We start from the raw sequence: 14,032 nt of genomic DNA, 5'->3' as shown, positions 1-14,032 counted from the left end.
ACAATGGATGCTAAATGAATTTTTCATGCGTATACAGCACAAGTGGATTATTTTTATTATTCATGTTATACATAATTTAATAGCACAATATTTGACTTCAGTTGTCATTAAGCTACAGATTAATAGCGCAACCGGGCCAAAATGTCTAATTTCATGTTTCTTGCAAATGTGTGCAAATCGGATGCAAGTGAGACATTATGACTGCAGATCACAGGCACCAGCACACTTCAGCCATAGATAGCAAGGTCACTTTATGTGGATTTCCCATTATTCCAGATACAATTACATGAATATGGCGGGTAGAGGGTAGTCTAAACTGGTGGGCAAACTTTTAAACTCATAGACCATGATGAGTTTTAAAATGTGTCAGACGGGCCGGGCCAGATGCAGAAATATCAGACATAAAAACATTTTTAAAAAGGCAGTAAAGTGTTAATATTTACATTCACTTTTAGTGGGAACTGTGTTGCTTATCGGCCTTCACAAATGCTTGATAAACTAGGAACGAAAAGGAATGGGAAGTTGGATATGAACAGTTGCACGTTGAGATGTGTGTTACATGGGGGTTAAACACAGTTTGGTGTATGTGGGTGGTTAGGCGCCGTCTCCATTGCGTGGAGCAGCCGCGATGTCGCTAGTCAGTAAATTAAAATGGGCGTGTTGTACTGTTGACATCGGCTACCAGCTTGTGCAAATGAAAAGCACCATCATGGTCAAAGTCGTCCCACACCCCAGCCAGAGGCTGGAATGCGTTTTAACTCTGCACCTTCTCAACATTTTTGCACCTTTCTCGATAGCCGGAACGCATTGCCGCTACCCGATTTGGACTGCTCATGCGTACTCCAAAGGCCACTATGGTATGGCCTAAAGACACCATGGTATGGCAAAGATCTTCAGCTCCATCTGCGCAACCTGGTGGAACACCAGGCATTACAGTTCTAATGAGAGCGTTCATAATTATGACTTTATTTCAGCAATAAACAGAAGACCAGGCAGTCACAGGTTCAAACCCCACTTCCTACCATTGTGTCAGTGAGCAAGACGCTTCACCCCGACTGTGTCCGGGGGGGACGACTGTCCCTGGAACTACTTCTTGTAAGTTGTTCATTCCCCATTAGCAGTTTAAAGTTCTTCTGCACGAGTCAAGTCTGCCATATTTAATCTGTGGTCATTCACAACACGGCGCCTGGATACAAAGAGGATTTCATTTTATTAAAAAAAAAAAAAAAAGTTTATTGATGTCAGAAGCATATCAGAATATCAATAAAACAGCTGTTTTTTTAATAACTGTCGCAATTACAGTGGTATTCAAAGTACAGTAAAAGAATTTCATGATACGGCATTTGAATGATAATATGCTATTAAAAAAAAAAAAAGGTAAGAAAATAAGACAAACAAAAAGACAGCCCAAAAAAAAAAAAAAAAAAAAAAAAGAGGCACAAAAACACCAGGATAAAAACCGCAACCCCACATGAAACTAAGTTGAGTGCTGAGCACCTCCAGGAATCCTGCCGGTTCCAAGCCAATTTACAAGCCCCCTCTAACTGTACCAGGCAAGGATAGTGGCTTAGGAACGATCACTAATAAATCAGAAAGGTGGGATACAAACACAGATGACACTTTTTTTTTTTAGTGTTAACTATACAAAAAAAAAAGGAGGGAAAAAACTGTACAGCTTAAAAACATATCATATACACAGCCTTAGTTCTTTTTTTTTTTTTTTTTTCTTTACTTAGTCTTAAGTGAAGTGTGTACAGGGGGGTTAAATGCTTTATAAACAAGAGACTGGGCTCAATATGTGACCGGTTTATTCATCATCATCCTCATCATCGTCGTCGTCTTCATCCTCCTCATCCTCTTCATCATCATCGTCATCATCCTTCTTGTCTTGCTTGGCAAGGGCTTTTGTGGTGCTGCCACCCACTTTACCCTTGGAACGGTAAGCTGCAATGTCCTTCAGGTGGAGAAATAAAGGATGGTCAGTCTCACTGTGCGTTATTGTTTTTAAGAACCTAATGCACAAGACACGCCATGGCTCGTCATACCTTCTCATACTTCTCCTTCAATTTGGCTGCCTTCTTCTCATAGGGTTGTTTGTCCTCGGATGAGGTGCTATTCCACATTTCTCCCAGCTTTTTGGCTACATCTCCAATTGACAAGCCAGGAGTGTCTGCCTTCACCTTGGGCCGGAACTCGGAACAGAAAATGAAGAAGGCGGACCTGAGGAACCAAACAAATGTTAAGACTTAACCACATGCACTCTTCAGGGATGTTACCAAGGAGCCTTCAGATGCTCACTTGTAGACTCAACCACAGAAAATAATAAATAAATACTCACGGAGGTCTCTTGGGAGCATTGGGGTCTTTAAACCTCTTCTTCTTCTCTCCCTTGGGAGGGATGTAGTTTTTCATCTCTCTTTCATAACGTGCTTTGTCAAGCTTGGCCATATCTTCAAATTTGCCCTTTTCCTTAGCCGACATGGTCTGGAATGCAAAATTACAAATAAAATTCTACTCAAATGTGTACGTACACTTGAGGCATGAACATCGTAAGGCCAACAAATGCCCACCTTCCATCTCTCAGAGCACTTCTTGGAGAACTCTGAGAAGTTGACAGATGCATCTGGGTGTTTCTTTTTATGTTCCTCCCTGCATGTCTGCACAAAGTAGGCATAAGAGGACATCTTTCCTCTCGGTTTAGTAGGATCCTTTCCCATCTTCCTTCCGAAAATATCTAAAGAAAAAGAGAAAAAAGAAGAAGGGAAAAAAAAAACAAAATTGGGGAGGGGGGGGGGGGGGGGGTAGGACAAAGTCTATAATTAGATGCAATCTCGCATTTGTGGACATTACAGTTATTCATTCTCCTGTTCCCAAAGTTCATGTGCAACTGTTTCCCTCTTGGCATCAATAGGATATCCACCAGAAAAAGTCCTATCTAAGTAAACAATAATATATATGTATAGACTTTTTTTATTCAGCCATGAATGTTTCCAAGAGTGGCCATGTTTGTGGGATTATGTATTAAAATTTATTCCTTACTTTATTACAATTGTCATTTTTGCCGAAGTTTGGGAGGGTTTTGTTTTTTGGTCCGCGTGGAAACTTTTAAGCGCCCCTAGGAACGAGTCCAGAGTGACTTTACTTTTTTTTTTTTTTAAATAAGAATAAATAATACGTAAAGGCCGGCGGCTTTACAATGCGCCATGTATCGATGTGTCGCCCCGTAAAAAGCGGCATAAAATTCCTCCGATGACGTGAAATTGTTTAATTTTGTGGAGGGGGGGGGGGGGACTTGTGCCCTTCAAATCGCACATTCCAGTCGAAAACGTGTAAAACCTCACGACGACGTAAAAAAATTAAAAAGAAAAAAAAAACGCCCCAAAACGCACAATATTCCCATTAAAACGAGCCGCCGGACCGACGAAGTGTGTTTATAAAAAAAAAAATAATAAAAAAAGTAGCAATGGCGCATTGGATCTCGCCGAGGAAAAGGAGGTCAGCGGCGACGGCAATATTTCTTCTTCCATTTTGTGCGAAAGCCTTCCTCATGAAAGAAAGTCCCCCCCAAATGTCTCCGCCCGCCTTCCCGCTCGCTTTTCGGGCGGCCGCGGCCCCGCCGCTCCCGCTCCGCCGAGCGCCGCCAGCCCCGACGCGCGCAGCCCCGCCGCGGGGCTCCGGAATGGCCGCCCGTCTTCGTCGACTGGCGCAGGGAATATGGCTCCTTCTCTTTGTGTCGGCGCACAGCCATTACGCGGCGCGCTGCGAGAGGGCAGGAGCGGAGCCCGCCGCCGCCGGGGCCCCCGCCGCCCTCCGGCGGCCGATTTCGCACCGCGATCGGGCGCGCAGGAGCCGCGGCGACCGGGGAGCGGCGGATTTTTTTGCCGTTTTCCGCCGTTTTCGGCGGAGAGCGCGGCCCGAAAAAAAGTTGGAGGCGAAACTGCGCCTGTCTGACGGGCTCAGCCTCGTTTCCTATGCAAGTACAGTCAGCCATTACAGTAAAGCGCAGATCCCGGGATGATGTTTTCGTCCCTTCCACTCCTCATTTTACACCCACAAACGCACAGCCGTGCGTCAGAGAACCGCATTTAGGCCACTAGCAATTTATTTATTTTTTGTTGTTGTCGCGACACCGGTCCTCCGTCTTAATAATTCTCGCGATTCCGTGCGTTCGCATGACAGGCGCTGCAATGGCCCCGATCCGCCGTGTTTCGTACGCGATGTTTAACCGGCTGTCCGCGTAGTGCGAGTCACATATTCCCCCGTTCTTATTCTTCTTTTTTTTTTTTTTTTCTTTTTCAAGTCGCCATAAAAACACGGCCCGTTTAAAACCTATTCTTCGCGAAAACGCGCATTTCGTCCCCTCGCACGGCGCCTCGTCGTGCCCGTATTCTTCGTGTCTGGACAATTTCGTGGGTTTGTTGTCGCTATTGTTATTAATATTATTATATACGCATTTCACGTTTTCGTAGGGGCGGAAATTTTTTTTTTTTTTTTTAAATGTAAAAAATTAAAAACGACAAACTGTCGACGACAGGACGCAGTGGGGACGTCCGTCGCGTTCCACCCCCCGGTAAGTTCGCTACTTACCGACACTTCGTGGTTCGTGTGCGGTACGGCGCACTGGTGCTGGCTCGCAGTTGTGCTGCAATGGCTGCGTGTGGACGCGACGGCGGTGCGCAGTCTCCCCTCGCGTCCGTAACGCTACTCTCCGCGGGGCCGCCGCGCCATTGGCTGCCGCCAAGTCGAGCGCGGCGCCGATTGGCCGGCGGCCCTCCATTGTCCTAATAACGGGCGACGCGCGATTGGCCGCCGGGCGCGCCACGTCACGCGAGTTTTAAACGGCGCGTGAATACGAACGGCGCCGGGGAACCGCGGCCTCGGCACGGAATTCTGTGCGTTTCGCGGCGGGGCCTGCGCGTATGGCGAGCGCTTTCGACGTCTAATGCCCGGAGTGGAAATGCACGGCGGGTATCCGTCACGTCGTTGTTCCCAGTCAAAACTGGCGTTTCTGAAGTCCACGACGAAGCCCTTCCCATCCGCGATTTCTCTTTTAGACACGCACCACGTTATTCTGCCAAGGAGAAATGACGTCACGTTTCCCATTCGTGTCCATTGGGCTGTCTGTTTCAGACATGCAGAATGAGTTTTCTACATACAGTACAGGCCAAAAGGTTTGGACACACCTTCTCATTCAGTGTGTTTTCTTTGTTTTCATGGCCATTTACATTGGTAGATTCTCACAGAAGGCATCAAAGTATCAATGTGTCGATGTACTTAAAAAATGTGAAATAACTGAAAACATGTTTTAAATTGTATTTTTTTCAAAACAGCCACCCTTTGCTCTGATTACTGCTTTGCACACTCTTGGCATTCTCTCGATGAGCTTCAAGACGTCATCGCCTGAAATGCTTTTCCAACAGTCTTGAAGGAGTTCCCAGAGGTGTTTAGCACTTGTTGACCCCTTTGCCTTCACTCTGCGGTCCAGCTCACCCCAAACCATCTGGATTGGGTTCAGGTCCGGTGACTGTGCAGGCCAGGTCTCCACTTTTTGTTAAGTACATAACTCCACATGTGTTCATTCATAGTTTTGGCCTGTACTGTATCTTTTTTTTGTTTTGTTTCATGCAGTAACAGTAACGGGGATGGTAGTAGCCTAGCGGGTAACACACTCGCCTATGAACCAGAAGACCCAGGTTCAAATCCCACCTACTACCATTGTGTCCCTGAGCAAGACACTTAACCCTAAGTTGCTCCAGGGGGAGACTGTCCCTGTAAATACTGATTGTAAGTCGCTCTGGATAAGGGCGTCTGATAAATGCAGTAAATGTAAAAATGTAAATGTAACAAATGCACATGTGAGATATTTACAATCCCGTTCTTACTATTCACACTATTCATTTTGGATATGCAAAATTAAAAACACATTTCTGATATCCATAATGATATTCTGAATTTCCACAGTACATTGTCACTATTAAAAATCCCATTATGGACATCCACAATTTGTATTATGACAAGTCTAAATTATATTTCTGAAACCTTCAATTACATTTATAACTAGACACAATGCAATTACAGGGATATACAAATGTAGTTTAGATATCTAATCACAAGTAGATATGACATTATTTTAGCAAAAAATATCTGCCATTTCAGATATCCAGAATTAAATTTCAGACATCCAATATGACTATTCTGCATATATGCAGTAACATTCTTACTAGGAGAAATGCACATGTGAGATACTTACGTTCGTAAAAACCATGCACTTGGCCTAAGCATCTATACTTGCAAACATACCCTAATTGAAATTTAAACTCAGTATTCAGGCCAAAATCATGGGGAATAATGCAGTGGGCATCTTGGTTTTAAAGCACTGACATCAGAACAAGACAACCTCAAGTTGCCAGAAGTAGAATTCAATTCACAGCTTCTCAGCCGAGATCATGGCTCTGTTATTGTCTCTGCAGATAACGAAGCAGGTCAGCAGCATGAGACGTCCTCACTGCAGGGACTTTTATAAAAATAGGGCTACTGCCAAATGTGCTGTTACGCCAAAATAACAATATGTAACATTATATTCATTACATCTTTGCACAGCCTTTACATTCCTTTAAAAATATTAATGAGGTAACCGCTGGGAAGGCTTTCACCACCACCTGTTTCCTGTTTTTGCTCTCCACCCTCTCCATCCAAGCACATCCAAAACCATCACTGTTAGATTTAGGCTTGTAGACAGTGGATGCAAGGTCATCTAACGCAGCACTCCACGGCTTGACTGTCCTTCATGCAACTCGTAGATGGTCTGTTATTGTGGAGTGGAGGGCACCATCCTGAAAACAAATTAACCCTCTGATCTGAAGTTGTGAGTCCAAACAGCCTCACCTCTGCAGAAAGACTCATTTTTTTGGACTTAACTATTAAAACGCCACATCGTCTTGTCTCTCTATAAAATACTAAACAGAATATGGCACAAATTACAATACATAGGATGAAAAATACAGAGACAGGTCAGAGCCCCACAAAAGCTTTAGCGTCTCCCGATGTTCTGGGGTTCACGCCACAAAGTGGTGAGGTAACGATGGCAGGTGCGTGTGTGTCAGGTGGCAAAAATGAGACGAAAGTGCGCTTCAGATTGCTTCAGTCACAGCCAATAGGATGATGCCACCAATTACGCCACCAAACTGCACTTAAAAGTGACAACAAACACCAACAAACCCACATACAGACATAACAATACATGTTGCAAAATTTTTATTACATTTGTATATATGTATATATAAACACACACATGCACACACACACACACACACACACACACACACACACTGTGGGTACGGAAGTATTCAGACCCCCTTAAGTTTTTCACTCTTTGTCATATTTCATCCATTTGCTACATTTGCAAACATTTAAGTTCATTTTTCCCTCATTAATGTGCACACAGCACCCCATACTGAAAGAAAAACATAGAAATGTAGACATTTTTGCAGATTTATTAACAAAGAAAAACTGAAATATCACATGGTCCTACGTAAGTGAAGTGATTGGGCAGTGGTGGCCTAGCGGTTAAGGAAGCGGCCCCGTAATCAGAAGGTTGCCGGTTCGAATCCCGATCCGCCAAGGTACCACTGAGGTGCCACTGAGCAAAGCACCGTCCCCACACACTGCTCCCCGGGCGCTGTCATGGCTGCCCACTGCTCACTCAGGGTGATAGGATAAATGCAGAGGACAGATTTCACTGTGTGCACCGTGTGCTGTGCTGCTGTGTATCACATGTGACAATCACTTCTCTTTATTATTATTTTGATTATCATTGTGATACACAGCACAGCACAGCACATGGGGACACAATGAGGGAGCAGTGTGGGGCACCTCAGTGGTACCTTGGCGGATCGGGATTCGAACTGGCAACCTTTTTATTACGGGGCCGCTTCTATTGCTGTGACACTCATATATTTAAGTCAGGTACTGTCCATTTCCTCTGATCATCCTTGAGATTGTTCTACACCTTCATTTGAGTCCAGCTGTGTTTGATTAAAAGCGGTATGTGTGGAGAAAACCAGGCATCTGCTCATCACCTGTCCAATACAGTCCCAACACTGAAGCATGGTGGCGGCAGCATCATGCTGTGGGGGTGTTTTGCAGCTGTTTACCTTCCAACAGGACAATGACCCTAAGAACACAGTTAAAATAATGGAGTGGCTTCACAACACATTCTCTGCAGAGACCTAAAAATGGCTGTCAACCAACTTTTATTATCTAACCTGCCAGACTACTGCTTTGCACATTACTGCTTGGCATTCTACTCGATGAGCTTCAAGAGGTCGTCACCTGAAATGGTTTTCCAACAGTCTTGAAGGAGTTCCCAGAGGTGTTTAGCACTTGTTGGCCTCTTTGCCTTCACTCTGCGGTCCAGCTCACCCCAAACCATCTCGATTGGGTTCAGGTCCGGTGACTGTGGAGGCCAGGTCTCCACTTTTTGTTAAGTACATAACTCCACATGTGTTCATTCATAGTTTTGATGCCTTCAGTGAGAATCTACCAATGTAAATGGTCATGAAAATAATGAAAACACATTGAATGAGAAGGTGTGTTCAAATTTTGGCCTTTACTGTATGTATTTGTCTGAGTATACACACACACACACGCACACACACACACACACACATGTATGCGTGTGTGTATATACATGTACACACGCATGGAGGCCTAAACAGGATGGCTTGCGTAAACAGCGACTTGCAGTTTACCGAAAAACAACCTTGCCTGCTATAAACCTACCGGCCATCTGGGGGCGCTGCAGACGGAAGCGCGGCTTCCTCGTTACCCTGCCGGAAGCAGAACGTTGGCCGAACGAAGCACATGTGTTGAGGTACAAAGCGGTGTGTCGTGGCCGTGTGGGCTTTTCTTGAACGCGACGCGACAATGATGACCCTCGGCTTCGAGGTAAGTGGAACAAATGGAAAGTGTCCTCGTTGGCGCGCCGTCGTGTTTAAGTGGATAAAAAAGGCGCAAGTTTTGACGTTGCTCTTCATTCAGATCATGGCGGGCTAACCGGCCGGCTAGCAGCCCGGCATTCAAATTTAAATGTTATTTGTCACATGCACAGTCATACATGGTATGATATGCAGTGAAATGCTTTAATTCAAACCCCGTTATCTGGACTTCGCGTCTTTTAACCTTTTAACTAATTCAAACGCAATAAATAACGTACGGACTATCGACAAATAAGTAGTCAACGTCAAAGCTGTTGGCCCTTTAGGCTATTAAGTTCTGAATTTTGCACCCTGGATTGGAAAAACAAGTGGTGTGTTTCATGCATGTTGTGTATGTTTCAGCACCAGAAATGGGGAGCAGGGCAGCAGTGACATGGTAATGTTAAGCGCACTGCGAAGGATGGCAACAAGTAACTGGAGCCCCTGTGATGAAGGAACTGGTATAGGGAGTACACACCTGTCCCAGGCGGGGTATTTGGGAAAAGTCAGTTCAACACAGCTCTCCGAACTCCCTGTCACTTGTGCAAAGCTGAACTCTAATCTGAAAGTGCTCAAAATATTTTTTTTCCACCAAATTGTTTAGAAATCTTTTTGAAACGGAAATCTGTTTTTTTTTTTTTTTAAAAGGCAAACGATTTATACCTGAACCTACAGAGTGTACTTAGCCTAGAAAAGCATAAATATGCGGTTAACAGGCAGTTAGATTAATCTTAAAAAAAATAAAAATTCTAAAAAAATGTTGGATTATGATGACGACGACAACGATGTTGATGTTGATAATTGTTGTCAATGCGATGAGAAACAATCAGATGGATTATCCGAAAAATGTTTTCTCAGCTCCACCTTTGTCATTCGTTTTTGCTTTGCTCACTGTAGGTGCAAGACAAGCTGACTCCTGCAGATAACTGCCCGTGGTGTGCTGCGAATGGACAGGCCAATGTGCTCCGCTCGTACTCGATCAGCAAAGATGACAGAATCACGCTCTGTTCAAGCCCTCAAGTGAGAGAGAGATTTTATAGCCCTTATGTTTACATTTACAGCATTTATCAGACGCCCTTATCCAGAGCAACTTACAATCAGCAGTGACAGGGACAGTCCCCTTGGAGCAACTTAGGGTTAAGTGTCTTGCTCAGGGACACTGGGCCTTCTGCTTCATAGGCAAGTGTGTTACCCACTAGGCTACTACCACCCTAGTGAGAGAGAGAAATCATATAGCCCTTATGTGACCTAAAACAGCATTCCTGTCAACCTCCCTCCTTTCCTACATACCTACCGCTGTTGAGTGATAGACATTATTGGAGGGGGGATTAAATTTAAGCAAAATTAAGCACCTTGGTGCTCAGTTGCGAGTCTGCTTCATTAGGCGCTAGGCCACCACTGCCCCATGCACATGTGTTTGTGTTTCTGATATTTGCTGATGTTTTCTCTTATCCCTACCTTTTTTTTTTGTGTGTGTAGTGCCTTTTCCCCCTGGTCAGCAGACCCTTGGAGGCCATCCAGGCCAGCCTCACCACGAGCCTTGATGAAGACTTTCACAAAAGAAAAATTGCTTGTAGCCTTGACGAATTCAACTCATCCCCCTCTTCTAAACGTCTTAAATCAGAAGATTCTATTGGGTTCTGTATGTCCGACTCCAATGATCCAATCAGCTGTGAGGTGTCATGCCCTCCTGAAGGCAACAACACTGAAGAAATCGACAGAACTTTGAGCCACAAGGAAAATGCGCTCAATAGATGCCTTGAGGTGGAGCTTCCCATCAAACAAGCTGACAGAATACCACCAGAGGCCAATGGGCAGGTGAATTCCACTCTGGCACTTGTTGTCCTAGAGGAAGATGTGTCGAGCATTGCAGATGAGTCTGCCGATGGAACCTCTGTTGAGGAGCTTCTGCAAAAGAGTCCCATTATGGATCTGGTTGAACCTCACCTGTTCTGGAAAAATGAACACAAGTTGTGCTGGCTGGACGTCTTGCTGGTGGCCTTGGTGCAGTGCAAGACGTTAAAGCGTTCTTTGTCATCTGGTGGAGAGAATGGGACTAACCAGCGTTCGTCTCATCTCTGGAGTTTGTGTAGTGGATATGATGATGTAGCTGCATTAGTTAAGTCCAAGGAACAAGTTGAAAAAGGTTTGTGAAAGAACTTTTTTTTGTTTAATTTTAATTAATATTTTTTTTATGCAGTTTTACAGTCTATAGTCAGAATTAGATTTATGTACAATTTGATGGGCATTGGCAAACCTAATTAAATTTTCTCTTACTTGATTGCTTTAGATAATGTTGCCATAGTTTCCAGAGAGACGCTGCAGGAAGTGGAGAACAAGCTGTCTGAGCTTCGATCAAATGTCTTTAAGCTCCTCAAGCCCAAAATGAAATGCACTCTGGGTAAGAAGCAGGGGGCCAAGCATTTTGTGGTATGTTGAGGTCATGTTTGGTGTTTGACTTTAATTTGTTTAACAGGACAAGAGGAGACACCTGTGATAGCCCTCCCACTTCTTCTCAAGTTGGACCATGATGCTCAGGATCTGTTTCTTCACTCATATCAGTGGGAATTTGAGTGTGATTCCTGTGGACACACATTCAACAACAGGTAAACATGCAGAGATATTGTAGGGCAAAAAAAAAAAAGATTCTTTTTCAGTTTCCTTCAAATAGATTTCATTGGTAGGTCTCCACTATCATATGCTGTAGTACAAATAATGGAGAAATTTTAATAAATGCATGTTTTTTTTTTTTGTTTTTTTTTTTTGGTGGAATTAAGTGTTGAGAAGGTCATCACTACATTCACACACATCATGCCGGACTGGCACCCGCTTAATGCAGCCCATCGCTCACCGTGTAGTCATTGCCATCGGAAGAACCAGAAAAGGAAGATGGTTTTCGAAAGGTAATTACATCTTCTTAGTCTACACGTTCATCAGGGTTTGGTTCTTTGAGTTGTGTGTGATTTAAATTAATGTCTTTTCTCCCCGCCAGATTACCCCCAGTGTTTGTTCTACACTTTGTTGAAGGATTACCTCAGAATGATGTTACTACATACTCCTTCAGCTTCAAGGGCTCAAGTTATGCGGTCACAGCAGTAATACAGTACAATAATAAACTGAAGCACTTTATTGCCTGGATCCGACAGCCAGATGGTGAGTTTGAAATACTTTGTCTAAGGCTTAGATTTTGATTGCCTCTATCTGCAGTTGCTTAGTCTACCGCATCCACACAAATCAAACGGAAAGGCGTTTTCACTATTGTTAGCAAAATGAAATGCCATAAATGAAATGTCTTAACATCTGTGTCTTATGTATGTAAATCTCATCTGAATACATACACACATGATTACTGTGTTCTATTTATGTCACTGCAGTGCAGAAGCATCAACTTGTCACTCTTCTCCCTGCCGTGGTTCGCTTTGGTAAGGAGAGTGTCATTAAAATTCCCTTTCTCACATTATGTTAATTTCCTCCCCAGGGTCCTGGCTAGAATTTGATGATCTGAAGCACCCGCACTGCGTAGCTCACAAACAGCTCAACATCCCAGCCAAACAAATCCATGTGGTGTTCTGGGAGGCTGAATTCAGTGAGAACAAAACACCCGAAGAGATGAAGAGTCCTCACAAACTCATCAAAAGCATCAGTGCCCAGCCAGCGGATCTATCACTTTCTTCTCTGGACGACACAGTAGTTGTTGAGGCGCTCACGCTGAATAAAAGTCATGATGCAGTTGGCCAAAACAATGACACCATGGTAGGCAGCACCACACTGTTGGACGCCTTCGAGAGTCTCTCCCACAATGACATTGTAACCCTTACACTAGTGGAGGTAAACGTGGCCGATGACGACAAGGGCCAGGACCTCAGTGAGACCACGGATGCCACTCTACCTGCCACACCAAAACCGCAAGTTCAAGATACTGTGGCCGTAAGTCCCGTTGCGAAGCCCCCCAAGGGCCAGAGAAACAAGAGAATCCCACAGGCCTTGAAAGCAACCACGCCAAAGCCCTCGCAAGCAGAAGCCGAGGTGGTAATGCCCACTGTTGCACTGGCCCCTGCCTCAGAGTCCACCACCGTTGAACCCCAAATTACTGCAGTTCCAGTGGCACCGTCCACTGCTGCAAGTTTGTCTTTTTTACTTAGACAGCATCCATCGGTCCACTCTACACCTGTATCAAAGAAGGAGATACCATCCAAGACCAAGGTTGTCCTGAAGTCTAATAAGGGTGAAATTTCACCAGTAGCAGCTGATGTCTTCTCTGCTTTTACACATCGGAAAGGCAGTCCAACAAATCAAAAAGATAACCCTGTGGTCCCCGTTGACATCTCAAAGCCCATGTTCATCAAGCCCTCTCCCCCCCCGACCCTGGGTTCTGTACAGAAACCGTCTGGTTATTCACCAGTGTCAGTTAGCAGTAATGAGCTCCAAAAAATCAGCAGTAAGAGGTCCCCAGGTCAGTCGTTACCTGAGAACCTTAGCAGCACGGATGTATTACGTCTGAAGTTGATGAAGAAGCTGAAAGCGAAGAAGAAAAAGCTGGCCAAGCTCAATCAGCTGCTGGGCAGTGGCGAGACCACACCCCGACCCGACAGCACCGAGCTGTGCTCGCCCTCAACAGTCAGCTCCAGCACCTACGACAGCCCAGGATCTGACCAGTTCTTCAACGACCTGCTGTCCCCCACTGTCATTCCAGCCAGCAACCTGTCCCCCGACAGCACAGGCCTGATGGAGACGCTGGCCAACGGCAGCCAGCAGAACAGCAAGGAAACCCTGGTCTCCAGTGATGCACAGACTCTTCTCTACAACCCATCCTTGACGCAGGAGGACTTCTTTTCAGAGTTCATCGGGGTTGATGCGCCCCAGGCTGCCATGGAAAGTACAGACTTTAGCACCTTGGATCTGTTTTTTTAAGTTTGAGATCATAAACACGGTTTACGTTGTTTGAGTCCTAATTGAGGCTGGGAATGGGTTGATTATTTTTGTACCATCAAATCTTTATTGATTGTAACATTTTTGTACAAAACCTCATGGCTATAATAAATTATGTATAATTTTAA

The 14,032-nt window shown here is 44.7% G+C and overlaps 2 protein-coding genes across 2 annotated transcripts; one reads left to right on the top strand and one right to left on the bottom strand.

Annotated features, from left to right (window-relative positions):
- Window positions 1–1,708: 1,708 nt before the first annotated feature.
- Window positions 1,709–4,744, bottom strand: hmgb1a (high mobility group box 1a). The gene is made up of 5 exons (XM_028983301.1): window positions 4,588–4,744; window positions 2,571–2,734; window positions 2,339–2,484; window positions 2,046–2,220; window positions 1,709–1,954 (listed from the first exon to the last, which is right to left on the bottom strand). Exons 2-5 carry the CDS (start codon window positions 2,715–2,717, stop codon window positions 1,808–1,810), a joined length of 615 nt encoding a protein of 204 aa, XP_028839134.1. The 5' UTR covers window positions 2,718–2,734; window positions 4,588–4,744; the 3' UTR covers window positions 1,709–1,807.
- Window positions 4,745–8,791: 4,047 nt separating this feature from the next.
- uspl1 (ubiquitin specific peptidase like 1) lies at window positions 8,792–14,032 on the top strand. Its single transcript, XM_028983673.1, has 9 exons — window positions 8,792–8,946; window positions 9,339–9,480; window positions 9,873–9,995; window positions 10,455–11,121; window positions 11,266–11,376; window positions 11,452–11,581; window positions 11,753–11,878; window positions 11,968–12,128; window positions 12,454–14,032. The coding sequence occupies exons 2-9, from the start codon at window positions 9,370–9,372 to the stop codon at window positions 13,884–13,886; spliced, it is 2,862 nt and encodes a 953-aa protein (XP_028839506.1). The 5' UTR covers window positions 8,792–8,946; window positions 9,339–9,369; the 3' UTR covers window positions 13,887–14,032.

The sequence above is a fragment of the Denticeps clupeoides genome, chromosome 6, assembly GCF_900700375.1.
Source record: "Denticeps clupeoides chromosome 6, fDenClu1.1, whole genome shotgun sequence".
In the NCBI taxonomy this organism is placed as follows: Eukaryota; Metazoa; Chordata; class Actinopteri; order Clupeiformes; family Denticipitidae; genus Denticeps; species Denticeps clupeoides.
This window is presented reverse-complemented; position numbering and strand designations above follow the sequence as displayed.